This window comes from Eriocheir sinensis, unplaced genomic scaffold (genome assembly GCF_024679095.1).
Source record: "Eriocheir sinensis breed Jianghai 21 unplaced genomic scaffold, ASM2467909v1 Scaffold19, whole genome shotgun sequence".
NCBI classification, from domain to species: domain Eukaryota; kingdom Metazoa; phylum Arthropoda; class Malacostraca; order Decapoda; family Varunidae; genus Eriocheir; species Eriocheir sinensis.
The window spans coordinates 939,341-965,317 of NW_026111294.1; the positions used below are offsets into that span (position 1 = coordinate 939,341).

The 25,977-nt window shown below is 41.4% G+C and overlaps 1 protein-coding gene across 11 annotated transcripts in view; it reads right to left on the minus strand.

Moving 5' to 3' along the window:
• The window catches only part of LOC126990689 (gamma-aminobutyric acid receptor-associated protein-like 1), a 74,973-nt gene that overhangs the window by 274 nt on the left and 48,722 nt on the right, over window positions 1-25,977 (minus strand). For 7 of the 11 annotated variants that reach the window (XR_007744645.1, XR_007744642.1, XR_007744644.1 and 4 more), the window contains 2 exons: window positions 3,877-4,056; window positions 1,377-1,483 (listed from right to left, as the gene is read on the minus strand). Coding sequence is in view for 3 of the 11 variants with exons in the window: in XM_050849374.1 (XP_050705331.1) it covers window positions 1,377-1,483; window positions 3,877-4,056 (287 nt within the window). In the remaining 8 variants the exon portion in view is untranslated. Of the gene's footprint in view, window positions 1-1,376; window positions 1,484-3,876; window positions 4,057-7,262; window positions 7,336-25,977 lie in introns of those variants that run through there. The other 4 variants (XR_007744649.1, XM_050849375.1, XR_007744647.1 and 1 more) reach the window with 3 other exon arrangements.

Below are 25,977 nucleotides of genomic sequence, written 5' to 3' on the forward strand. Positions count from 1 at the left end.
GTGTGTGTGTGTGTGTGTCTCTCTCTCTCTCTCTCTCTCTCTCTCTCTCTCTCTCTCTCTCTCTCTCTCTCTCTCTCTCTCTCTCTCTCTCTCTCTCTCTCTCTCTCTCTCTCTCTCTCTCTCTCAGCTCCCAGGCCCCACAGGGTGTCCCCCCCACAGTGTGTTGACAACCCCCACAGACACATGCCCCCCCAGACACATAAGAACCCCCTCTCTCTCTCTCTCTCTCTCTCTCTCTCTCTCTCTCTCTCTCTCTCTCTCTCTCTCTCTCTCTCTCTCTCTCTCTCTGCAAGAAGTGTCAGTTTGCTCAATAAATATACAAGCAATTTCTGGTGTTTTTTTCGTCCATTCTGCAAAGTTTACAAAGACACAGACCTTGATAAAAGTGGAGATTACAAAGAAACGAAAATGAGGAGGAAGAGGAAAGATTAAGCTATTTTTTGACATAGGAGGAAAGGAGGAAGAGAGGAAGGAAAAGGGAGAGAAATGGAGTTGAACTTGGAGGAGGAAATGAACGAAACCACTAAAATTACGCTGGAGAAATACACAGACCTTTTATAAAAGTGGAGATAGGAGAGGAATGAAAAGGAGGAGGAGGAAAAGGAAAGAGTAAGCTATTTTTTGGTGTAGGAGAAAAGGAGGAAGAGGTGGAAAATGGAGGAAAATGGACTTGAACTTGGAGGAGGAAATGAATGAAACCACCAAAATTATGCCAGAAATACACAGACCTTGATAAAAAAAATAGAGATAACGGAAATGAAAAGGATGAGGAGGAAAAGGAAGATGGGAGGAGGAAGAGGAAAGATTAAGCTATTTTTTGGCATAGGAGGAAAGGAGGAAGAGGTGGAGGAAAGAGGAGAAAAAAGGACTTGAACTTGGAGGAGGAAATGAACAAAACCACCAAAACTGCGCCGGAGAAATACACAAATCTTGATAAAAGTGGAGATTAAAGAGAAACGAAGAGGAGGAGGAAAAAGAGGAAGACAAGAGGAGGAAGAGGAAAGATTAAGCAGTTTTTTGGTATAGGAGGAAAGGAGGAAGAGAGGAAGGAAAAATGAGAAAAATGGAGTTGAACTTGGAGGAGGAAATGAACGAAACCACCAAAATTACGCCGGAGAAATACACAGACCTTGATAAAAGTGGAGATAACTGGGAAACGAAGAGGAGGAGGAAGAAGAAGAAGACAGGAGGAGGAAGAGGAAAGATTAAGCAATTTTTTTGGCATAGGAGGAAAGGAAGAAGAGAGGAGGAAAGAAGGGAAAAACGGAGGAAACCTGGAGAGAATCAGTGAGAGAAAGGACCTGTTTTCAAGGCAGCCCCTAACCTGACGTAACCTTGGGCCTGAGCATACACAGGGGGTGGGTTGCTTCACTCACCCACCATCTCCATCCGTCCTCCCCCATGCCATGAGGTGCGTCGTTGTCCCTCGGTGGTCTCCTGGGCTCACTGGAGGGCAGAGTCTGGTCTTAGCTCGGTTCCTTCCCTGCAAGAACCATCACGGAGTTAGTGTGTGTGTGTATGTGTGTGTGTCAACTTCAAGTGCCAATATCTCTGCAAGGACAACAGTTAGGAACACAATATTCTAACACAAGATGCTCCTAACACTCGCCTACAACACCTGTAACTGGCAGTGCTTCTAGCTCCTGAGACACGAGGAACCAAATAATTTGGGGATGTCGTGGACCTTGTGAGAGGTGACCCTTCGCTACCAGGACTGGGCTGGGATGGCTGGCTTTTGGACCCTCAACGGGGAGCACGGCTAAGTATGCGAGCTAACCGCATGAAGGGTCACTTTGGACCATGTTCTGAGAAATGGTTACAAGCAGGAGTTCATAGATGCAAATTCTACTACTAATAACAAGGGCTCCACGACCTGATGTGTGAATAGACAGGGAGTGAGCGCGTAGGCAGGAAGTGCCGGGAGGCGGAACACTCGTGGGTCCTCCTATGGACGGGTATAAGGCCGGCGGGCATGAACTGTTCACGTGGGCGTTGTCATGACGTTTTGTGACGTGTTGTGATGTAAAACGACACGGTGGTGACTATTTGTATGGTAGCCGCTGGCCCTATATAAGAGCTCCTCGGCAAGGAGCAGGAGTGTCGCATTCACCAATTCAGTAACAGTCAACCTATTTTGGGGCTGTGGCCGTTACTGTACTTGAGGCAACACTGGTGAGTAGAATTACGAGACTCTGTTAGGAGAAGCCGTATTTCTTGTGACTGTGTAGCATGTGATCGTTCTGGAGTATTAGGAACTTTGTTATGTTGAGTAGGAACATTCAGTGTTGTTGGTAGTGAAACGTAACCAACCGTACATGTGTGTTTCATTAGTGACTGGTCGCTACGAGTGTGTCTGCCGTGAAGATTGTTGATTTCATTTGGGCGTGTGACAATCAGTAGTGACGTTAAATTGTTGATTCTGTACTTACTGATGTGCTCAGGTATATTCCTTTTACTGTTAGAATAAATATTATAAGCAACTTAGTCATTACGATCCCCGTACTACACCTCCCTCTGACACGGTAGCAACTTATTAAGTGTTTAAACGGTAGTACAAAATGTCCTACTCAATCATTTTACATTTGCCGACTTCTAACCTGAAAACTGCCTCCTTCATCCCAATAGCTGGAAAAACTTATAGTTATCATTAAAATCGTCAATTGCAGATGTCTTTGGGGAATAGTTAAGGGTCAAAACCAGGTAATTATGATGCCCTGAGTACGACAATCTGGCACCACTGCCCAGAAGACACTTTGGCTCGGAAGATAGTTTTTTGACATGAGGAATTGACTATTTTAACAGGGACGACTACCAACACAGGAACGGCTACCGACACAGGGACGGCTACCAACACAGGGACAGCTACCAACACAGGGAAGACTACCAACACAGGGACGGCTACCGACACAGGGACGACTAACAACACAGAGACGACTACCAACAAAGAGACGACTACCAACACGGGGACGGCTACCGACACAGGGACAACTAGCAACACAGGGACAACTAACAACACAGGGACAGCTTCCACCAGTATTTTGTCACCTTTGAGAGTGGTAAGTGTAATCCTTCGCCTCCTAAAATCTTATTCAGTTTCCTTTGTGTAGTGAGCATACCAATTCTTGACAGCATAGTTATTTTCATGGTATATAATAAAATTAATAGAGAGAGAGAAAAAAAAAAAAGTCAAACTAACTCATAATTGGATAAAGATAGAACAACACAGATAGTGTCAAAAGAAAGAAGATTAAATACTCTACAAATACACAAGAGCGAATCTCAAACAAACAAACAGGAAGCAGAGAAAAACATCCTTGACCCTGGTAGAGCGACACCAGAAATTGAAAAACAAGAATTAAAAATGTCAATTAAAATAGAAATTACTCAAAATTGGATAAAAATAGAAACATACAGATAAGTGTCAAAAGAAAGACAATTAAATACTCTACAAATACACAAAAGCGAGTCTCAAACATACAAACAGAAAGCAGAGAAAAACATCCTTGAACCTGGTAGAGCGACCCCGGAAATTGAAAAACGTGTATGAAAAATGTTGATAAAAATGGGAATTACTCAAAATTGGATAAAGATAGGAACATGCAGGGAGCGCTAAAAGTAAGAGAAAGGATCAATCAACAACTTCATAAGAGAAAATCTCAAACAAACAAACAAACAAGCACACTCGTATACTTGGTAAAACGAGCCTACGGTGTTAAGACTAGAGGGAAGACTCATAAAAAGTTCTGATAAAAGTCAAAATAAGTCATAATTGAATAAAGATAGAAGGATGCAGATCAAGCCAAAAGAAAGAGAAATGATGAATCTACAACTCCTTCAGAGGAAATCATAAACAAACAAACAACCACTCTAATATACCTGGTAGAGCGATCCCATGGTGGCGCTGGTGGGAGGAATCACATTGTTGACGAAGAAGATGAGGGCATCCTCGGGTCTCAGGGGAATTCTCTTGCGCATGAGGAAGTAGAATTGACCGACTGGCAAAGGAACCAAATACTTCTTGTCGATACGAGCCTGAGGGGCCTTCTCCACGATGACCTGTAATAGTAGTAGTAGTAGTAGTAGTAGTAGTAATAGTGGTAGTAGTAGTAGTAGTAGTGGTAGCAGTAGTAGTAGTAGTAGTAGTAGTAGTAGTAGTGGTAGTAGTAGTAGTAGTAGTAGTAGTAGATAGAGAGAGAGAGAATGACATACACACTCTCTCAATCATACGAGAGAGAGAGAGAGAGAGAGAGAGAGAGAGAGAGACAAACCACAACACTACCACAACACCAATAAATCAATGTATAATCTGTTTTCACCCCGGAGATGCGCACTGAGGCCGCGCGCACCTCTGGATCACTCTCCTACACACAGGCTATACAAGTGAACAGGGTAATTACTATATGTTATTACCCCGGAGATGCGCACTGAGGCCGCGCGCACCTCTGGATCACTCCCCTACACACAGGCTATACAAGTGAACAGGGTAACCACGTGTAACTATTTTACCCTCACGTCAACAAGTTTCAAAGGCCAAAATGGCGCTCAGTTGAGTTTTCCTTAATGATTTTTTAGGCTCACAGTACAGAGGAAGGGTCAAGCTGTCAACAGGATCACAAAACTAACCCTGGAAATGCCCATGACTCCTTCGAAAGCCTTGGCAAATGTGTGTTTTCTTTGGTTCACGGTAGAGAGGAAGGGTCAAACTGTCACCAGGGTCAAAACACAAACCCTAGAAATGCCCACTACTCCTAGGAAAGCATTGTCAAATATGTGTTTTCAGGTTCACGGTAAAGAGGAGAGGTCAAACTGTCACCAGGGTCACGAAACTACCCCTGGAAATGCCCGAAACTCTTGGGAAAGCCTTGTCAAATGTGTGTTTTTTTTAGGCTCACAGTACAGAGATGGAGTCAAACTGCCACCAGGGTCACAAACTACCCCTGAAATGCCCAAAATCCCTCAAAGTCTTGTCAAATGTATGCTTCCTTAGGTTCACGGTACAGAGGAGGGGTCAAACTGCCACCACGGTCACAAAGCTACCCCTGGAAATGCCCAAAACGCCTATGAAAGCCTTGTCAAATGTATGTTTTCTTAGGTTCACGGTACAGAGGAGGGGTCGAACTGCCACCAAGGTCACAAAACTACCCCTGGAAATGCCCACAAGTACTACGAAAGCCTTGTCAAATGTGTATTGTTTTTTTGGTTCACGGTACAGAGGAAGGGTCAAACTGTCACCAGGGTCACAAAACTACCCCTGAAAATCCCCACAACTCCTAGGGAAGCCTTGTCAAATGTATGTTTTCTTAGGTTCACAGTACAAAGGAAGGGTCAAACTACCACCAGGGTCACAAAACTACCCCTGGAAATGCCCACAACTCCTAGGAAAGCCTTGTCAAATGTGTGTTTTCTTATGTTCACGGTACAGAGGAAGGGTCAGACTACCACCAGGGTCACAAAACTACCCCTGGAGATGCCCATAACTTGTCAAATGTGTGTTGTCTTAGGCTCACGGTGCAGAGGAAAGGTCAAACTGTTACCAGGGTCACAAAACTACCCTGCTGGAAATGCCCACAACTACTACGAAAGCCTTGTCAAATGTGTGTTTTGTTAGGTTCACGGTACTGAGGAAGGGTCACAGTACCACCCGGGTCACAAAACTACCCCTGGAAATGCCCAGAACTCCTAGGAAAGCCTTGTCAAATGTGTGTTTTCTTAGGTTCACGGTACTGAGGAAGGGTCGAACTACCACCAGGGTCACAAAACTACCCCTGGAAATGCTCACAATTACTACGAAAGCCTTGTCAAATGTGTGTTTTCCTAGGTTCACGGTACTGAGGAAGGGTCGAACTACCACCAGGGTCACAAAACTACCCCTGGAAATGCTCACAACAACTACGAAAGCCTTGTCAAATGTGTGTTTTCTCAAGTTCACGGTACAGAGGAAGGGTTAAACTGTCACCAGGGTCACAAAGCTACCCATGGAAATGCCCACAACTCCTAGAGAAGCCTTGTCAAATGTGTTTTTTCTTATGTTCACGGTACAGAGGAAGGGTCGAACTACCACTAGGGTCACAAAACTACCCCTGGAAATGCCCACAACTACTACGAAAGCCTTGTCAAATGTGTGTTTTGTTAGGTTCACGGTACTGAGGAAGGGTCACACTACCACCAGGGTCACAAAACTACCCCTGGAAATGCCCACAACTCCTAGGGAAGCCTTGTCAAATGTATGTTTTCTTAGGTTCACGGTACAGAGAAAGGGTCAAACTACCACCAGGGTCACAAAACTACCCCTGGAAATGCCCACAACTCCTAGGAAAGCCTTGTCAAATGTGTGTTTTCTTATGTTCACGGTACAGAGGAAGGGTCAAACTACCACCAGGGTCACAAAACTACCCCTGGAAATGCCCAGAACTTGTCAAATGTGTGTTTTCTTAGGTTCACGGTACAGAGGAAAGGTCAAACTGTCACCAGGGTCACAAAACTACCCTGCTGGAAATGGCCACAACTACTACGAAAGCCTTGTCAAATGTGTGTTTTGTTAAGATCACGGTACTGAGGAAGGGTCACACTACCACCAGGGTCACAAAACTACCCCTAGAAATGCCCACTACTCCTAGGAAAGCATTGTCAAATATGTGTTTTCAGGTTCACGGTAAAGAGGAGAGGTCGAACTACCACCAGGGTCACAAAACTACCCCTAGAAATGCCCACTACTCCCAGGAAAGCATTGTCAAATATGTGTTTTCAGGTTCACGGTAAAGAGGAGAGGTCGAACTACCACCAGGGTCACAAAACTACCCCTGGAAATGCTCACAATTACTACGAAAGCCTTGTCAAATGTGTGTTTTCTAAGGTTCACGGTACAGAGGAAGGGTCAAACTGTCACCAGGGTCACAAAACTACCCCTGGAAATGCCCACAACTCCTGGGAAAGCCTTGTCAAATGTGTGTTTCCTTAGGTTCACGGTACAGAGGAGTCAAACTACCACCAGGGTCACAAAACTACACCCTAACTTAATGTTCCAATACTTACTACTGACAGGTACTACTTACGTCCTCCCTCACACGACTCCTAAACCAACCAATACGTTCTTAATGACACAAAGACTGACAGGTGCTTCAATTTTACCTCAAACCACTAAAAAGATCATTGCACTGTTCATTAACTTCATACTGACAGGTGTTGAAATCTTAATTACCTCACACGACTATCAGCGCGGGTAACACACACACACACACACACACACACATACACACACGTACCTTCCCTCCTCCTCTCTTTACGTCCAGATAGCAAATAACCAGTCCTTTTTCCTCTCTCTTCCTCCTCCACCTCCCTTCCTCCTCTTCCTCCCTCCTTTCCTTCTCCTCTTCCTCCCTCCCTTCCTCCTCCTCCCCCTCTCTCCATTCCCTTGTTTCCTCCCCTTTTTATCCGTTCATAGTTAATTAGTTAGGTAGTTAGAGAGTTAAGTAGTTGTAGTAGTAATGGAGGTGGTAGTCTGTGTGTGTGTGTGTGTGTGTGTGTGTGTGTGTGTGTGTGTGTGTGTGTAATTCACCTCTTGGTCTGCTGCGAGTCTCTCTCGAGACAGCCAGCCGTTCCCCTACGGAAGAGCACAGAGCTCATAGTACCGATCTTTGGGTAGGACTGAGACCATTCACACACAACACACCGCGACAACGAGGTCACAACTCCTCGCCTTACGGCGCGTACCTACTCACTGTCTGGTGAACAGGGGCTACATATGAAGGAAGATAAACCCAACTTATCTTAAACCGGCCAGGAATCAGACGGTCCTTATGGTTGTGAGCCAGACGCTCTACCCCTGAGCTACCGGGCCGTGTGTGTGTGTGTGTGTGTGTGTGTGTGTGTGTGTGTGTACATGCGTAAATTGTTATGTGCGTAAATCTGAGAGAGAGAGAGTGTGTGTGTGTGTGTGTGTGTGTGTGTGTGTGTGTGTGTGTGTGTGTGTGTGTGTGTGTGTGTGTGTGTGTGTGTGTGTGTGTGTGTGTGTGTGTGTGTGTGTGTGTGTGTGTGTGTGTGTGTGTGTGTGTGTGTGTGTGTGTGTGTGTGTGTGTGTTGATGTGCTGAGTTAGTCTTTTCTCTTGTAATTATTTTTCGCATATTTTATTTAGCCCTTCATATAAGTCTCTTTTTCCTTTAAATTTGAGTAATTTATCTTTTTATCTTGTTATATTTCCCCCTCAGGTCCATATAATTAATTCTTTCCTCTTTGTCTGATGCAAAGTTTTCTGAGGTTCTTTCTCAGACATTTGCAGGAAGCACAAATGATTTCCCTTCCAAATATTCTTCTATTTCCTACATTTTTTTCTAATTTTGCGTTGGTTTTCATGTTTTCTTTTTCATCTTAAATTTCTCTTGGTCTTTTTTTTCTTTTAATCAAGCTGTTTTTGTCTTAGATTGGACTCTCTCTCTCTCTCTCTCTCTCTCTCTCTCTCTCTCTCTCTCTCTCTCTCTCTCTCTCTCTCTCTCTCTCTCTCTCTCTCTCTCTCTCTCTCTCTCTCTCTCTCTCTCTCTCTCTCTCTCTCTCTCTCTCTCTCTCTCTCTCTATATATATATATATATATATATATATATATATATATATATATATTACAGTATGCTATATATATATATATATATATATATATATATATATATATATATATATATATATATATATATATATATATATATATTTTTTACAATGAAATCCAGATTCCTCTTTCCGCTGAATTTAAATTACGGACATTTTTTCCTCATATATTTAATTCATCACTTTTTCCTCCCACTTTTCCTCCTGCTCAGACGGTCGCAACACCCTCCTGCCCGCGTCTCGTCCGTCCTTCTTTGCATTAATTTAAATTACGGACATTTTCCTCATATTTATATCATCACTCTTTTCTTTCCACTTTTCCTCCTGATCAGATTGTCGCACCACCCCCGAACCCGCGTCGCCCTTCCCGCCCTTGTCCCGTTACAACACCGCGGGTGGGACCTTCTGTATGTGATAAGTATGCCGGGATGAGTGTCAGGCCTCTTAATTATTCTTACCTTTACAGTTCAAGTATGTTTGATAACGATACGAGCCACGCGATCCACGTTAGTGGCCGCTACCACGACACGATGGGAAGTCAGGGTGGGTCCAGCAATATTTTTATGAACGCTACGAATCCTTCGTTAGTGACCGCTGCCACGGAGCACGATGGGAAGTCAGGGGTGGGTCCAGCTAATATGTTTATGAACGCTACGAATCATGCGTTTGTGGCCGCTACCACGGAGCACGATGGGAAGTCAGGGGTGGGTCCAGCTAATATGTTTATGAACGCTACGAATCATGCGTTTGTGGCCAAGGGGCACGATGGGAAGTCAACAAACAGTGTCGCGGGACCATGCTGGTGAGTGGCGATATCAGTATCAATGGAGGGGAGACTGCGGCCTCAACTTCCTGTGTGATGGGCCGCCGCCCGTTATGCTCTTGGAGGAAGAATGGTTAATGATAAGCCGGAGTTACTTATAATAATAATAATAATAATAATAATAATAATAATAATAATACACGTAATCAGTGTGTGTGTGTGTGTGTGTGTGTGTGTGTGTGTGTGTGTGTGTGTGTGTGTGTGCATGCTTAAATTGTTACGTGCGTAAGTGAATGCGTATATTTTCATTCATTCTGGAGAGAGAGAGAGAGAGACTAATATTGAAACTCTTATCATTTGTCTCTCTCTCTCTCTCTCTCTCTCTCTCTCTCTCTCTCTCTCTCTCTCTCTCTCTCTCTCTCTCTCTCTCTCTCTCTCTCTCTCTCTCCCTGTCATGCGTATATTCATTTTCATTTTTTTTCTCGTTATTTTTATTTTTTGTTTTCTTTCTTCTTTTAGTTTCCTCCTTTCCTCTCTTCCTTCTCTCCCCCTTTCCCTCCGTCTCTTCTCTCTTCTCCTCTTCCCTATTTCTTTCCTCCTTCTCCCTCCTTCATATTATTCCTTCCTTTCTCTTCCCTTAATATTTCTCCCTCCTCTCCCTTCCTTTTTTCCTTCATATTTCTACTTCCTCACTAATCTTTTCACACACACACACACACACACACATACACACACACACACACACACACACAGTCACCCTTTCAATCTCTGTGGCATTTTTTCCTTTCTCTGAATATGCCGATTTTCATTTTCTGCCCTGATGACCTCTAGTATTGACCTGACCTGTTCACGATTGCGCCAAGAGTAATGGGGACTGGAAGGCGACGCGTTCTACTGGGATCTGATTTTTTGGGGGGCTTCTTCAGTGAGTCCAAAGGTTAGATTATGAGATGGATGGCCGACTCTTATTAGCTTCCTCTTCTTCTTCTGCTTCTTATCTTTCCTCTTTATATTTTTATCTTTATTTCTTCTTTTTCATCTTCTAATCTTCTTCTTCTTCTTCATCTTTTTCTGCTTCTTCTTCTTCCTCTCCTTTTTCCTTTTTATTTTATTTTCGTTTCTTCTTCTTCTTCTTCTTCTTCTTCTTCTTTTACTTTTTCTTCTTCTTCTGCTTCCTCTTCGTTTTTCTTTTTATTTTATTTTCATTTCTTCTTCTCCTTCTTCTTCTTTTTCTTCTTCTTCCTCTTCTTCTTCTCTTTCCTCTTATTTTTCTTCTTTTTTATTTTTATTTTCCTTTTTTCTTTTTTTTCGTCTTATTTGTTTTTTCACTTTTATCATTTTCTTTTCTTTTTCTTTTTCGTTTTCCTCTTTTTTCTTTCCTCTTTCTCTTTTCTTTTTCTTTCTTCTTCTCTTTCCTCTTTTTTCTTTTCCTTCTTTTTCATCCTCTTTCTTTTCCTTTTCCTTCTTTTCTTTTTTTCCTTTTTTTTCTCTTCCTCTCTTTCTTTTCATTTTTCTTCTTTCTTCCTCTTTATTCCTCTAATGTACTCTTTCTTTTCCTTTCTTCTATTTCTTCACCTTCTTCATCTTCATCATCTTCTTCTTGTCGTAGTAAAAGGTGTCACGTGTACTCATGTTATCAGCAGCGGAAACGATATCCTGTCACCAGCAAGCCTTTGTTGTCTCCAGACTTTCACACACACACACACACACACACACACACACACACACACACACACACACACACACACACACACTTCTCATGTCAACTATTTGCAGAGCTGAAAGGATATCCTCAGGGTTTTTCATGAGGTTTTTCACTTTCAGCGTACAGAAGAAGGGTCCAACCATCACAGGGTCTTTCAACTAGCCTGAAAATGACCCAAACTCTACGAAAACGGTATCAAATATGGGTTCCTGGGCGCCCGCATCGCTTGAGTGTATGGCCTGCAGGAAAGGTTACCGACCCCTTCTTGGGGTTCACGAATACACACTGAAGCAGATTAACCGAACGAAGATTAAAGGGATTGGGACGTGAAATTAATCCTAGGAGAACCGCAAGGGAGTTTACGAAGAGACTGAAGCAGATTAACCGAACGAAGATTAAAGGGATTGGGACGTGAAATTAATCCTAGGAGAACCGCAAGGGAGTTTACGAAGAGACTGAAGCAGATTAACCGAACGAAGATTAAAGGGATTGGGACGTGAAAATTAGTCATGGGAAAACCGAAAGGGAGTTTAAGAATGATACCTGCTGATGCAACCTGGACGAAGACAAACTGACCACTGAGGCACAAAAATATGGGACACTGAAACGAGAGAGAAAAAATAAGCAAATAAAGAAACACGATCAACAAACTTACTTACTGAACAAAGTATAAAGGGAGTAAGACGGGTCATTAATTATATGAAGACGGAAAAGGCTGGAGAGAGAGAGAGAGAGAGAGAAATTGATTAGCTTGACAAGTGTTAGTAAAGTCTCCGGAAGTGACATCCAAATTTCACTATTCCATTATATACGATTGATTAAGGAAGAGGAGGAGGAGGCGGAAGAGGAGGAGGAGGAGGAGGAGGAGGAGGAGGAAAGGAGGAGAAGGAGGAGGAGGAGAAGAGGGAGAGTCATAACTCGTATCACATACACTCAGACTTATACTTCTCTCCTCTCTCTCTCTCTCTCTCTCTCTCTCTCTCTCTCTCTCTCTGCTTTCTTTCTTCTCTTTGGTATTTTCTATTTTTCCCTTCTTTGTTAACCTTTATTCTTCTTCTTTAACTTAATCTTGTTATTGTTGTTGTTCTTGGTCCCTTGTTCTTCTTCTTTTTTTTCCTTTGTATTTCCTTTTTCTTCTTTTCTTCCTTTCGTGTCCATCCTTCTCTGATCATTTCCCTTCCTTTCGTGTCCATTCTTCTCTGATCATTTCCCTTCCTTTCGTGTCCATCCTTCTGATCATTTCCCTTCCTTTCGTGTCCATCCGTCTCTGATAAATTCCCTTCCTTTCGTGTCCATCCTTCTGATCATTTCCTTCCTTTCGTGTCCATTCTTCTCTGATCATTTCCCTTCCTTTCGTGTCTATCCTTCTCTGATCATTTCCCTTCCTTTCGTGTCCATTCTTCTCTGATCATTTCCTTCCTTTCGTGTCCATTCTTCTGATCATTTCCTTCCTTTCGTGTCCATCCTTCTCTGATCATTTCCCTTCCTTTCGTGTCCATCCTTCTCTGATCATTTCCCTTCCTTTCGTGTCCATCCTTCTCTGATCATTTCCCTTCATTTCGTGTCCATCCTTCCCTGATCATTTCCCTTCCTTTCGTGTCCATCCTTCTCTGATCATTTCCCTTCCTTTCGTGTCCATCCTTCTCTGATCATTTCCCTTCATTTCGTGTCCATTCTTCTCTAATCATTTCCCTTCCTTTCGTGTCCATTCTTCTCTGATCATTTCCCTTCCTTTCGTGTCCATTCTTCTCTGATCATTTCCCTTCCTTCCGTCACCTGCAAGGGAGACAAAAAGCCGCATTTTCAAGCGTCTCGGCGCCTCACTTCGCCTGTTTGAAAAGCCTCTATTGGAAGGTGCTGAGACTTTCCAGCATGGACTGTTCTGTGATCCTCGCGATAGTTTTACTCAGCTTCTGCACCTTGAACAGAGAAAGTCACCCGTGAGCTCCCGGTTGATGTTCTCTGTGGCGCTGAGTAACAGTCGTACTTTGAGCCCGGAGTAAGTTGTGTCGAGGCGTCAAGTAGTACACAGCAAGTCACGCACGAAACATCCTGTCCCAGATCAGGAAACTGTAGGAAAATTATCTAAAAGGCGCCCAGTATATAGTCACAAGCACAGCCATTTCTCCCCAGTGTCTCTTTCGTCCTGCCGGGAGTGGTCGCTGCTCGCTGAATTGCGTCTCCAAGAAAAGGGAGACCAAGAGTCGCTGGGAAGATACGAGAGTGAACGCCTCAGCAGTCTTTAGAAGCTCAACACTCAAGACTCAACACTCTTCCCCTGCACACACACACACACACACACACACACACACACACACACACACACACACACACACACACACACACACACACACACGGTGAGCCACGATGAAGGCCAGGCTGCCCTTGATCTTGGTGTTTATTGAATCATCGTTGCTTGTGGCCGGAAATTCCTTCAGACCCCACTGGAACCCACACTGCCCTGCCCAAATTACCATCTCGGGGGATGAGGAATGGAAGAACGTTAACACCAGGGAATATAACTGGTACGAATGGAGCACCACCTTATACGTGCACCCCGATCTAGGGTTCAAAGGCATCAGGCTCGTGGCGGCGGGCGATGGCAGGCTGAGTGACGCCTGGTTCACGCTGGACGCCACTTGCTTCCCTGGGGACGCACAGTGGTGGGGGTTGTGGGTAGGTGTGTGGATCTATGGCAGCAACAATGGCTACGGTCTTTGGTTTGCAGTATGGGCTGGTGCTTGTGCTCTTGGGTGCCGCAGAACAGACTACTTCCCTGATTACCGGGCTGTTACTTGTTGAGGCTCACGGGCCCTCATGGTGGAGATCACAGTACCCGAATCGACCATGCACTCTTAAAGGATACAAAAGTCAAAGCCTCTCATGGATAAACTGTACCTACATCCCCACCACCACCACCACCACCACCACCACCACCCCTACAACCACCACCACCACCCTTACAACCACCACCACCACCCCTACCACAACCATCATCAAAACCACCATCACCTTCATCGTTGTGTCGTCATTGATAGGTGTTTGTGTTCTTTTTGTTCTTGTGTTAGTGATGTTGAGTTTCCGTCAGCGAAGGATATCATAAGAAGGTAAAAACTCTCTCTTACAGCAGAGTAAGCAGATCAAGGAAAAGATGAGAAAAAAGAGTCCTGCTACAATGCTATTACAGTAGTGTGTGTGTGTGTGTGTGTGTGTGTGTGTGTGTGTGAGTGTGAAAGAGAGAAAAAAAAGTTAAATGCAATAATAATAATAATGGTAGTAGTAGTAGTAGTAGTAGTAGTAGTAGTAGTAGTAGTAGTAAAAAATGTAGTAGTAGTAGTAGTAGTAGTAGTAGTAGTAGTAGTAGTAGTAGTAGTAGTAGTAGTAGTAGTAGTAGTAGTAGTAGTAAAAGTAGTAGTAGTAGTAGTAGTAGTAGTAGTAGTAAGAGAAGTAGTGGCAGTAGTAGTAGTAGTAGTAGTAGTAGTAGTAGTAGTAGTAGTAGTAGTAGTAGTAGTAGTAGTAGTAGTAGTAGTAGTAGTAGTAGTCTGTTAGCTTAAAAATAAAATGTTTAGTAAAGTTTGTAATATTAAATAAAGATGGTTGTCGGCCACAGTCATTGGCGGTAAATAATGAATTGCTTTGTGAAAGGATATGAGAGAATATACCACAACGCAACTCTAATAGATGGAGTAGCAAAGTAGTAAAAAGTAGTAGTATTAGTAGTAGTAAAAAATGTAGTAGTAGTAGTAGTAGTAGTAGTAGTAGTAGTAGTAGTAGTAGTAGTAGTAGTAGTAGTAGTAGTAGTAGTAGTAGTAAAAGTAGTAGTAGTAGTAGTAGTAGTAGTAACAGTAGTAATAGTAGTAGTAGTAGTAGTAGTAGTAGTAGTAGTAGTAGTAGTAGTAGTAGTAGTAGTAGTAGTAGTAGTAGTAGTAGTAGTAGTAGTAGTAGTGGCAGTAGTAGTAGTAGTAGTAGTAGTAGTAGTAGTAGTAGTAGTAGTAGTAGTAGTAGTAGTAGTAGTAGTAGTAGTAGTAGTAGTAATAATAGTAGTAGTAGTAGTAGTAGTAGTAGTAGTAGTAGTAGTAGTAGTAGTAGTAGTAGTAGTAGTAGTAGTAGTGGCAGCAGTAGTACCTTCTGTTATCGGTCCCAGCATGTCCTCGACACACCCACAGATGTGAGGATGCGATTCCAAGGCGAGACCGAGGTGGTCGAGAACAGCCTGTACGAGACCTTGGACAACACCCGCAGGACCGAGGTGGTCGAGAACAGCCTGTACGAGACCTTGGACAACACCCGCAGGACCGAGATGGTCGAGAACAGCGGTGGTCGAGAACAGCCTGTACGAGACCTTGGACTTCAACCGCTGGACCGAGGTGGTCGAGAACAGCCTGTACGAGACCTTGGTCAACACCCGCAGGACCGAGGTGGTCGAGAACAGCCTGTACGAGACCTTGGACAACACCCGCAGGACCGAGGTGGTCGAGAACAGCCTGTACGAGACCTTGGACAACACCCGCAGGACCGAGGTGGTCGAGAACAGCCTGTACGAGCCCTTTGAAAACGTGAGGAAGCCGCGGTGAGGAAGAAGGAAATGGAAGAGGAGGAGGAAGATGAGGAGCAGGCGTGAAAACATGGGAGGGCAGGCAACAAAAAGCCTGCTGGTTCATCACGAGGCTGCCTGCTTTAGCGACATGTGAATCAGCTCGTCAGCCAATTGAGAGACCTGCGCCACAGACTGAAGCACTTTTGTACGCACGCGCGGGCACTTCGAGCTCGCCCCTGACGCAGCAAAGTGACGACCAGTGCGATCTTGGAAGGAAATTATCGCTTTCGAGCAAACAACTTCTGCTGGAAAGCTGTTCCAGTGGCGGACGGGTCTTCGAAAAATAACTCCTGCCGATATCTGTGGGGTGGGCGAGGCGACGCACCCCCGGCGTATGCCCCATTGATTGGCAGATTGCTGCATCGTTTGAAGAAAGGAAGGAAGGGAAGAGAGAAAGAAGAAGAAGAAGAAGAAGAAGAAGAAGAAGAAGAAGAAGAAGAAGAAGAAGAAGAAGAAGAAGAAGAAGAAGAAGAAGAAGAAGAAGAAGAAGATGAAGAAGAAGTATACGAAGGAGGGGGGGGGGGAGGAGGAGAAGGGGGAGATTTATAACGACGTTGCTTGCCTTGCTGGTTCAAAACGTTAGGCGGGGACTGGAGGGGACACGAAACAGGTTGACACGTGTGTACGCGGCCATGGGGACGATGAGGGGCTGACGCGTGCTGAGAATGATGGCGAGAAGGGAAGATAATAATAATAATAAGAAGAAGAAGAAGAAAAGACCAAGTAGCCACGGTTAGTACAGCCAGTGGGTTTAAATCCATGACGGGTGTATTAACTAAAGGAAGATGAGGGTTTGGCCGGCATTATAACAGCCAATGATATAGTTTATATAATAGCCTGTATGACATATGTATTATATGTGAATATTCTTTGATGTGAATATATGAGTATGATGCCCTATGACAGGGATGTGACTATGTGACATGAATATGTATATGGTATGATTAATTAATTAAGAACATAATATGAATATGACGTGATTTTTTAAATATGCAATGAATATAATATATGATGTGGATATGGATACGAATAACATATATAACTATGAATATAAACATGTAACATGGATATCAATATAGATGGAAAAGATATGAATAAATTATATGAATAAGAATAAGATTGGGTGATATGATGTGAGTAAGGAATGAATGTGAATACCACCCTATGACTGGGGTGTGGCAGGCTGTTATCATTATGAATGTGATGTGGCTATAATGAGGATATGACATGACATGAACACGATGAAAAACATATTACATGATGTGACTATGAATGTGTTATGCTGTGTGAAGATGAATTTGAATATGATGGGACAAATGTGATATCTATCTGTATGTAATACATGATATGACGCCAATATTGCAACAGCCTTCAAGAAACGGCAAAGGACTATTTCCCGTGTTTCTTTACCTCTCTCTCTCAGCCACTTGACTTGTAAATCACACTTGAATGATATAAAATGAAAGCTTCCAGACTTATAGACGTGGTCTGTGGTGTCAAGAGATATTTTGGATACTGACTCAACCATATTTATTTTCCATCAGTGATTCCTTACTGTTGAAGAGGAGAGTATCCAGACACCTCTCCTCTTGAAACTGACCTCTCTTTGGCCACCTCTTAACTCTTTTAATAGGATCAGTAATTGGCGGGCTTTTTTTTTCATTATTGTTTTATCTTTTTTTTGCCCTTGAGTTGTTTCCTTTACTGTTGAAAAAAATATTAAGGGCAGGGCACTGATAACAAAGGTCGGTTTTATAAGAATTTCTGTTCTAACATCAGCAGGGCACTGATAACAAATGTCGGTTTTATAAGACTTTCGGTTCTCACATCGGCAGGGCACTGATAACAAAGGTCGGTTTTATAAGACTTTTTCGGTTCTCACATCAGCAGGGTACTGATAACAAAGGTTGGTTTTATAAGACTTTTTCGGTTCTCACATCGGCAGGGCACTGATAACAAAGGTTGATTTTATAAGACTCTTTCGGTTTTCACATCAGCTATTTCTAAAGGTCAAAGAGGGATCAGACGGGTTCTAATGAGCGTTTTTGGGGGGTTCATAATACAGAGGAAGGGTCAAACTACCACCAGGCTCATAAAACTACTCTTGGAAATGCCCAAAACTCCCACGAAAGGCTTGTCAAATAGGTGTTTCTTTAGGTTCAGGGTACATGCAGAAGAACGGTCAAACTACCACCAGGCTCATAAAACTACCCTGAAATGCCCAAAAGAGTGATAGAAATATTGCGCATGTTTTGCTCTGAAAAGGGCGCGGCACATTTTCTGCGACGCATTTCTGACGAGTTGCGTGAGCTGCTGTGAGGGCGGGGCGGGCATTGATAAAAACACCGAGATATTTTGCGCATAAGTATTGCTACAAAAAAGGGCTCGGCATGTTTCCTACGACGCAATTCCTGACAAGCTGCGTGGGACTGTTGCACACACACACACACACACACACACACACACACACACACACACATTTAGATGAAGAAATGGTGAAGAAACTAATAACATCGATGATACGTCCAAGACTGGAATATGCAGCATTAGTGTGGTCACCTAGATTGAAGAAAAAAATTAGAAAGTTGGAAAGAATATAAAGAGCAACGACTAAATTACCGGAAACTCTGAGAGAACATACTTATGAAGAAAGACTGGAGAAATTGGGACAAGCAACACTGGAGAGCAGAAGAGAGGGGACCTAATAGCATTGTACAGGATGCAAGAAGGATTGGAGTAATTGGTCAGGGAAGACCTAGTGGTACGCGACGGAAGTGTAACAAGAGGCAATGGTAAGAAATTGAAGAAGAGCGACTGTAGGAGAGACATCAAAAAATACAGTTTTCCATACAGAAGCATAACAACTTGGAACGGACTTGACGAGGAGACTGTGTGTGTAAAAACGATTCATGAATTTAAAGCCAAACTGGATAATAAGCGTTATGGAGACGGGACAGCACGAGCCTAGTACGGCTCTTTTCCTGTATTTTACAACTAGGTAAATACAACTAGGTAAATACACACACACACACACACACACACACACACACACACACACACACACACACACACACACACACACACACACACAGGTACATTCTAATCCATCATAAAATAGTTGTCAGGTAGAACGTCTGGTTTACTAAGACATGTCTATTATTATTTTCGTGGTTTATTCAGTTCATAAGAAAGATTGCTGAAGGTTACCACGCGTGCTGTGTGTGTGTGTGTGTGTGTTTGAGAGAGAGAGAGAGAGAGAGAGAGAGAGAGAGAGAGAGAGAGAGAGAGAGAGAGAGAGAGGATTTGTGAATATTACTCCTTAGTCTCTCTCTCTCTCTCTCTCTCTCATAACATTCTACTAGATAAATTGTTTGTTTATGGAATTCGTGGCAATGCGCATAATTGGTTCATAAGTTACTTAGCACAGGAAACAAGGTACATCGTCTAACAATGTGTCATCGCCATATACAGATAATGCATGTGGTGTGCCCCAGGTATCAATTCTTGGCCCGATTCTTTTCTTAATTTATATCAATGACATAATTCATAGCAGCAATAAATTAAAATTCCTTTTATTTGCCGACGATACCACAATTTTCATTCAAGGACATGATCTTGAAGATATAACAGACGCTTTAAATACTGAGCTTATCAATGTATCAAATTGGATCATGAGTAATAAATTAACATTAAATATTAACAAAACTAAGTTCATGATTTCTAGTCCACTCACGACTCAGCCAGTTCATACATCAATAAAAATTAATAATTTTGCATTAAATGTAGTTACTGATTTTAAATTTTTAGGTATAACTATCGATAATAAATTAAAATGGAAACAACACATTGACATGGTAAAATCAAAGGTAGCCCTGCTAACGGGCGTAATATACAGACTAAGAGATTGTTTGAACCAAAACTCTTTACGGCAAATTTATTTATCTCTAATATATCCGCACCTTCTATACTGTTGTGCCATATGGGGAGGCGCCTATAACACCTTCATCGACAGCCTGATTATTTCACAAAAAAAACTCTTACGTGTTATGTTCTTTAAAGATCGGTATGCTCATACAAACTGTATTTTTAGAGATTTTAGGTTGTTAAAGCTTCCCGATATTATATACCTTCAAACTAACTTATTTGTACACAAAGCTCTTCACTCTTTCCCTGTATACCCTGGCTTTACTGTGATGCCCCGCTCTGTGACCCGTAGAACTCATCAATTTCGTCCACTGTTATGCAGGACCACACGCCCAGCAGAGTGTTCTGTCACGGGGATCAAAAAGCTGGAATAACTTGCCTCAGTCCCTTCTAAATAATGATAATCTAGTCTCATTTAAAAGAAATTTATTTTCATTGTTACATGGTAATTATACTTAATATTTTTCAGTGAAATATATACCTTAACTACCTCACATTAAGGCATGTTAAAGAGTGCTTGCTATGCTTTCCTCCTATTCTCCTTCCCTTCTCTACTGCTACTACTACTGCTACTACTGCTACTACCACTGCTACTACTGCTACTACTACTACTACTACTACTACTACTACTACTACTACTACTACTACTACTACTACTACTATTAGAATATGTAATAGTAATGTTCAGGATCAGTATCACTATTATAATTTTATTATCACTATTATTATTATTATTATTATTATTATTATTATTATTATTATTATTATTATTATTATTATTATTATTATTATTATTATTATTATTATTATTATTATTATTATGCGTTACTACTGTCACTATTATCATGTTTATCATTATTATCATGTCTATCATTATTATGTCTATCATTATTATGTCTATCATTATTATCATGTCTCATTATTATCATGTCTGTCATTATTATTATTTTTTTTATTGTCATTATCATTATTATTAGTAATATTGTTATGAAACTATTATTACTGTTAGTAGTATTTTTGTTGCTATTGTTATTGTTATTATTATTATTAGTATTATCACTTTGTTCTATTAATCAGGAACAAAAGCCTATTTTCATTAATTTTGTATTGGGGTGCACATGTATATAGTATGCATTCTGAGTTAGCCATACTTCATTTTTTTGCAATCTTTAATATATTTTTGAGAGACCTTGTCGCACCTGTTATGCTCACTTATATATAAATATATATAACATGTAGTCCATAAGAGAGCTACGGCTCAATGGACTAGTGGCTTTTAAAGACAATGTGTAAAATAATCTATGTAACTACCTTGAGGCCAATAAAAATCAGTCAATCTATCAATCTCTCTCTCTCTCATAAGGAGTGCCACGTCATCTGTCGATTCTTTTTCATAATGATTCTTTGTTATAAGGATTTTCATGGGATTGTTTTTATAAGGATTTTCATAGGACTTTCTCAAAAAGGATGGTCATAGGAATTTCTTATAAGGATATCATTGGATTTTTTGCCAAAGGATTTTGTAGGATTCTTTTCCCTAAGAATTTCATAGGATTTTTTTTAAATAAGGATTTTCATAGGATGCTTTTTCATAAGGCTTCTGTGGGATATTTTTTCATGAGTATTTTCACAAAATATTTTCTGAAGGATTTTCATAGGATTCGTTTTGATAAATATTTCATGGGATTTTTTCATAAAGATTTTCATAGGATTCTTTTTTATAAGGATTTCATGGATTTTTTCATAAAGATTTTCATAGGATTTGTCGTATATTGTTGGTTCTTGGTGACGTAAAGAACTGATCAAGGGGAGAAGATACGGAAAATACGTGAAATACAGCGAAGACGAGAACTACGAGAGGCAGTCATGTACGAAATACCACACTCCTTGAGAGAGAGAGAGAGAGAGAGAGAGAGAGAGAGAGAGAGAGAGAGAGAGAGAGAGAGAGAGAGAGAGAGAGAGAGAGAGAGAGAGAGAGAGAGAGAGAGAGAGAGAGAGAGAGAGAGAGAGAGAGAGAGAGAGAGAGAGAGAGAGAGAGAGAGAGAGAGAGAGAGAGAGAGAGAGAGAGAGAGAGAGAGAGAGAGAGAGAGAGAGATAGAGAGAGAGAGAGAGAGAGAGAGAGAGAGAGAGGAGAGAGAGAGAGAGAGAGAGAGAGAGAGAGAGAGAGAGAGAGAGAGAGAGAGAGAGAGAGAGAGAGAGAGAGAGAGAGAGAGAGCATTTTCCTTGTCTCTACTCTTCACTTCAGTACGTCAAACTAGGACTCTCTCTAGCCAAAGCTGTCTGTATGTTAACCAATGTGTGGCTGAGGAGAAAGTGGAGGAGAAAGCTGCAGACGAGGAGATAATTCAAAAGGAGGATGAGGAGGAGGAATAGGAAGAAGAGGGAGAACGAGACGAGTAAGAGGAAGGTAAAGAAAAGGAGGTTGTTATGAAGAACTTAAAGGAGGAGGAGGAGGAGGAGGAGGCCAATATTCACGACAAAAAAAAGACAAACTGTGACAACTCTGATACGTTTAAGAGCTCTCCCTCCCTCCCTCCCTTGGCCATTTCCTTAAGACGAAAATATTGCTGTAGGGAAGAATTCTAGACCAGGCACAGTGACTTAGATATTACGAGATTACTTAGAAGGGTGTCAAGTATCAGACTCCCATTACGACTGTCTTCCAAGGCCCCAAAACAGATTAACAGGGTTGCACGAGTGGTCTTCCCGGTGAAGGTGCAGAAGTCAGGTAAAACTATCACCAGGATCACCAAACAGTCCTTTAAACCCCGACTACTTCCACGAGAGGCCAGGATACATTTAGGGATACGGGCCGAAGTCTAGCAGAGTCACTTTACATCCTCTATTTCTATTTCCGTACACCCGCCACACCCCTTTTGTCTAGTGAGGACACGGATGCGGGCGTCGGTACATCTCTAAAGTCTGTATTGCCCGACTCACCAACTATTTCCAGTGGCCAGAAAGAGATCAGTGGAGTTCTAATGAGTGTTTTTCCAGGTTCATGGCATAGAAGAAGGCTCAAACTACTGGAAGGGCCATAAAACTACCCCTGGAAATGCCCCAAACTCCTACGAAAGGCCAACATGTCTTAGATTATGCCCCAAAGTTTTACTCAGCGATGTCCGGAGAGTTTGTAGAGTGGGGGGCATGACGCGTGAACACCGGAGTAAAAATAGTCGTAGGAGAACCACAGGAAGCGACTGCGGATATTATGTGACAATAACGGTGAGAGTCGTCTGTTCTGTGTGTGTGTGCGTGTGTGTGTTTGTGTGTGTGTACAGGAAAAGGAGACGGATTAGAAAAGAAAGAGAAAGAAGGAGAAAAAAATGGAAGAAAAGTACCAGCAAATGATGCTTCCAAGAAGTGCGCTGAGCAAAAAAAAACTATTCCCATTATAGAAAAAACAAAACAAAAAGAAACAGAAAAACAGAAGAAAAAATAACGATAAAAGGGCAAGAGTCGTCTGGTGTGTGTGTGTGTGTGTGTGTGTGTGTGTGTGTGTGTGTGTGTGTGTGTGTGTGTGTGTGTGTGTGTGTGTGTGTGTGTGTGTGTGTGTGTGTGTGTGTGTGTGTGTGTACAAGAAAAGGAGACAGATTAGAGAACAAAGAGAAAGAAGGAAAAAGAATAAAAGAAAAGTTAAAGTACGTTCCAGTAAATGATGTTTCCAAGAAGTGCGCTAAACAAAAAAAAAATCCCATTATAGAAAAAAAAGTCAGCTTGATATAGACTCCCCTCTTGTGCTTTTTTTTAATGGAATGAAGATGAGAAAGCGCCAGAACGGAGATTGTGCTGGCTTAAAAATGAACGTGACTTCCTCTTCTTATCTTCCTCGGGGTCGGTTCTGGTCAACTTTGGGTGACATGAACGTAAAGGATCAAATATTGGATCAAATGAATGTAGAGGGTTAAGTGAACGTGTTGCAACTCTCCTTCTTGAGCTCGATTGTAGGAAATATTTGATTATATGAACGTAGACGATCACATGCTGCATCAAACGAACTTTAGGGCCAAAAGAACATGGTCCTGTATTCGATTCTAGGGAACATTGGCTTATATGAACTTAAGAGATAGTAGGGGCTCCAGGATATCGCGGAAAAAAGATTAAACTGGATTGATTAAAGGCTCTGTGTGTGTGTGTGTGTGTGTGTGTGTGTGTGTGTGTGTGTGTGTGTGTGTGTGTGTGTTTTCAGGGAATGGAGACGGATTAGAGCACAAAAAGAAAAAAAAGAAAACATAGAAGGAAGAAACAAATGACCATTGTATTATTTAGAAAAGAGTGCAAAAAAAAAAATCACCAACCAAAGTGAACTTCATTTAGATTTTAGACTCCCCCCTTGGGATTATTAATTACTCAATATACCACGGAGAGAAGATTACATAGGACTGAGTGAAGGCGGTTGTCGTAATCTCCTGCCCGTGCAGATATGATGAAGCGAATAGTGCTTTCCTCTTTTCTTCGCGCTGAGTAACAGAAAATGGCAGGAAGAAAAGGAAAGAAAATACTTGAAAAATTGCTTGAAACAGTGACTCACAACCTTCTTTGTCGCGTTCCCTTCGCCAGTCACTCCTTCACCTATGGACCCTTTTTTTTACAGCAAAGGAGACAGTTCAAGGGCATAAAAAAGGAAACAATAATGAAGAAAAAAAAAGCCCGCTATTCACTGTTCCTAAAAAGAGTTAAGAGGAACGAAGCAGGTTAATCAGGGAATATCGCGGGCCACTCACGACCATCCCCGGGGCCAAATTTGTGACGTGAGCCGTGAGTTTGACACCCTGGCACCCTTAGCTAGTGCAGAGACATTCTAGCACTTAAGTATTAAGCTTTAAGGACTGTGTACAGTAGTATGAATATCGTCACCCTCATAAAATAATCGCCTGAGTCATTTTTCATAGATTTCCAGGTTAATGTCTACATCAATTTTTCATCATGTGACGCCCTTTTCTTTTTAGCGCGGTGTTTTTCTGTCTGTTTTCTTCTTTTTTTCTTTTGAACGCGGAGTTTTTCTGTCTTTTCTATTTTTTTCTTTTTAACGCGGAGTTTTTCTGTCTTTTCTATTTTTTTCTTTTTAACGCGGAGTTTTTCTGTCTTTTCTTTTTCTTTTTCTTTTTAGCGCAGTGTTTTTGTCTTTTCTTTTTTTTTCTTTTTTTGCGCGGAGTTTTACTGTCTTTTCTTTTTCTTTTTCTTTTTAGCGCGGTGTTTTTCTGTCTTTTCTTTTTTTTTATTTTTAGCGCAGTTTTTCTGTTTTCTTCTTTTTTTCTTTTAGCGCGAGTTTTCTGTCTTTTCTATTTTTTTTCTTTTGAGTTTTTCTGTCTTTTCTTTTTTTTTCTTTTTAGCGCGGTGTTTTTCTGTCTTTTCTATTTTTTTCTTTTTAGCGCGGTGTTTTTCTGTCTTTTCTTTTTTTTTTCTTTTTAGCGCGGTGTTTTTCTGTCTTTTCTTTTTTTTTCTTTTTAGCGCGGAGTTTTACTGTCTTTTCTTTTTTTTAGCGCGGAGTTTTACTGTCTTTTCTTTTTTTTTTCTTTTTAGCGCGGTGTTTTTCTGTCTTTTCTTTTTTTTTCTTTTTAGCGCGGAGTTTTACTGTCTTTTCTTTTTCTTTTTCTTTTTAGCGCGGTGTTTTTCTGTCTTTTCTTTTTTTTTTCTTTTTAGCGCGGTGTTTTTCTGTCTTTTCTTTTTTTTTTCTTTTTAGCGCGGTGTTTTTCTGTCTTTTTTCTTTTTTTTTTCTTTTTCAGCGCGGTGTTTTTCTGTCTTTTTTCTTCTTTTTTTTATTTTTAGCGCGATGGTTTTCTGTCTGTTTTATTCTTTTTTCTTTTAGCGCTGTTGTTTTCTGTCTGTTTTCTTCTTTTTTCTTTTTATAGCTGTGTTTTTCTGTCTTTTCTTCTTTTTTCTTTTTTGTCTTGGTGTTTTTCTGTCTTTTCTTTTTTTTCTTTTTTAGCGCGGTGTTTTTCTGTCTTTTCTTTTTTTTCTTTTTTAGCGCGGTGTTTTTCTGTCTTTTCTTTTTTTTCTTTTTTAGCGCGGTGTTTTTCTGTCTTTTTCTCTTTTTTTTTTAGCGCGGTGTTTTTTATTGATTTTATTTTTTTTTCTTTTTTAGCGCGGTGTTTTTCTGTGTTTTCTTTTTTTTTCTTTTTTAGCGCGGCGTTTTTGTTTTCTTTTTTTCTTTTTTAGCGCGGTGTTTTTGTTTTCTTTTTTTCTTTTTTAGCGCGGTGTTTTTCTGTGTTTTCTTTTTTTTTCTTTTAGCGTGTTTTTTCTCTTTTCTTTTCTTTTTTTTTTTAGCGCGGTGTTTTTCTGTCTTTTCTTTTTTTTTTTTAGCGCGGTGTTTTTCTGTCTTTTCTATTTTTTTTCTTTTCAGCGCGGAGTTTTTCTGTCTGTTTTATTCTTTTTTTCTTTTTAGCGCGGAGTTT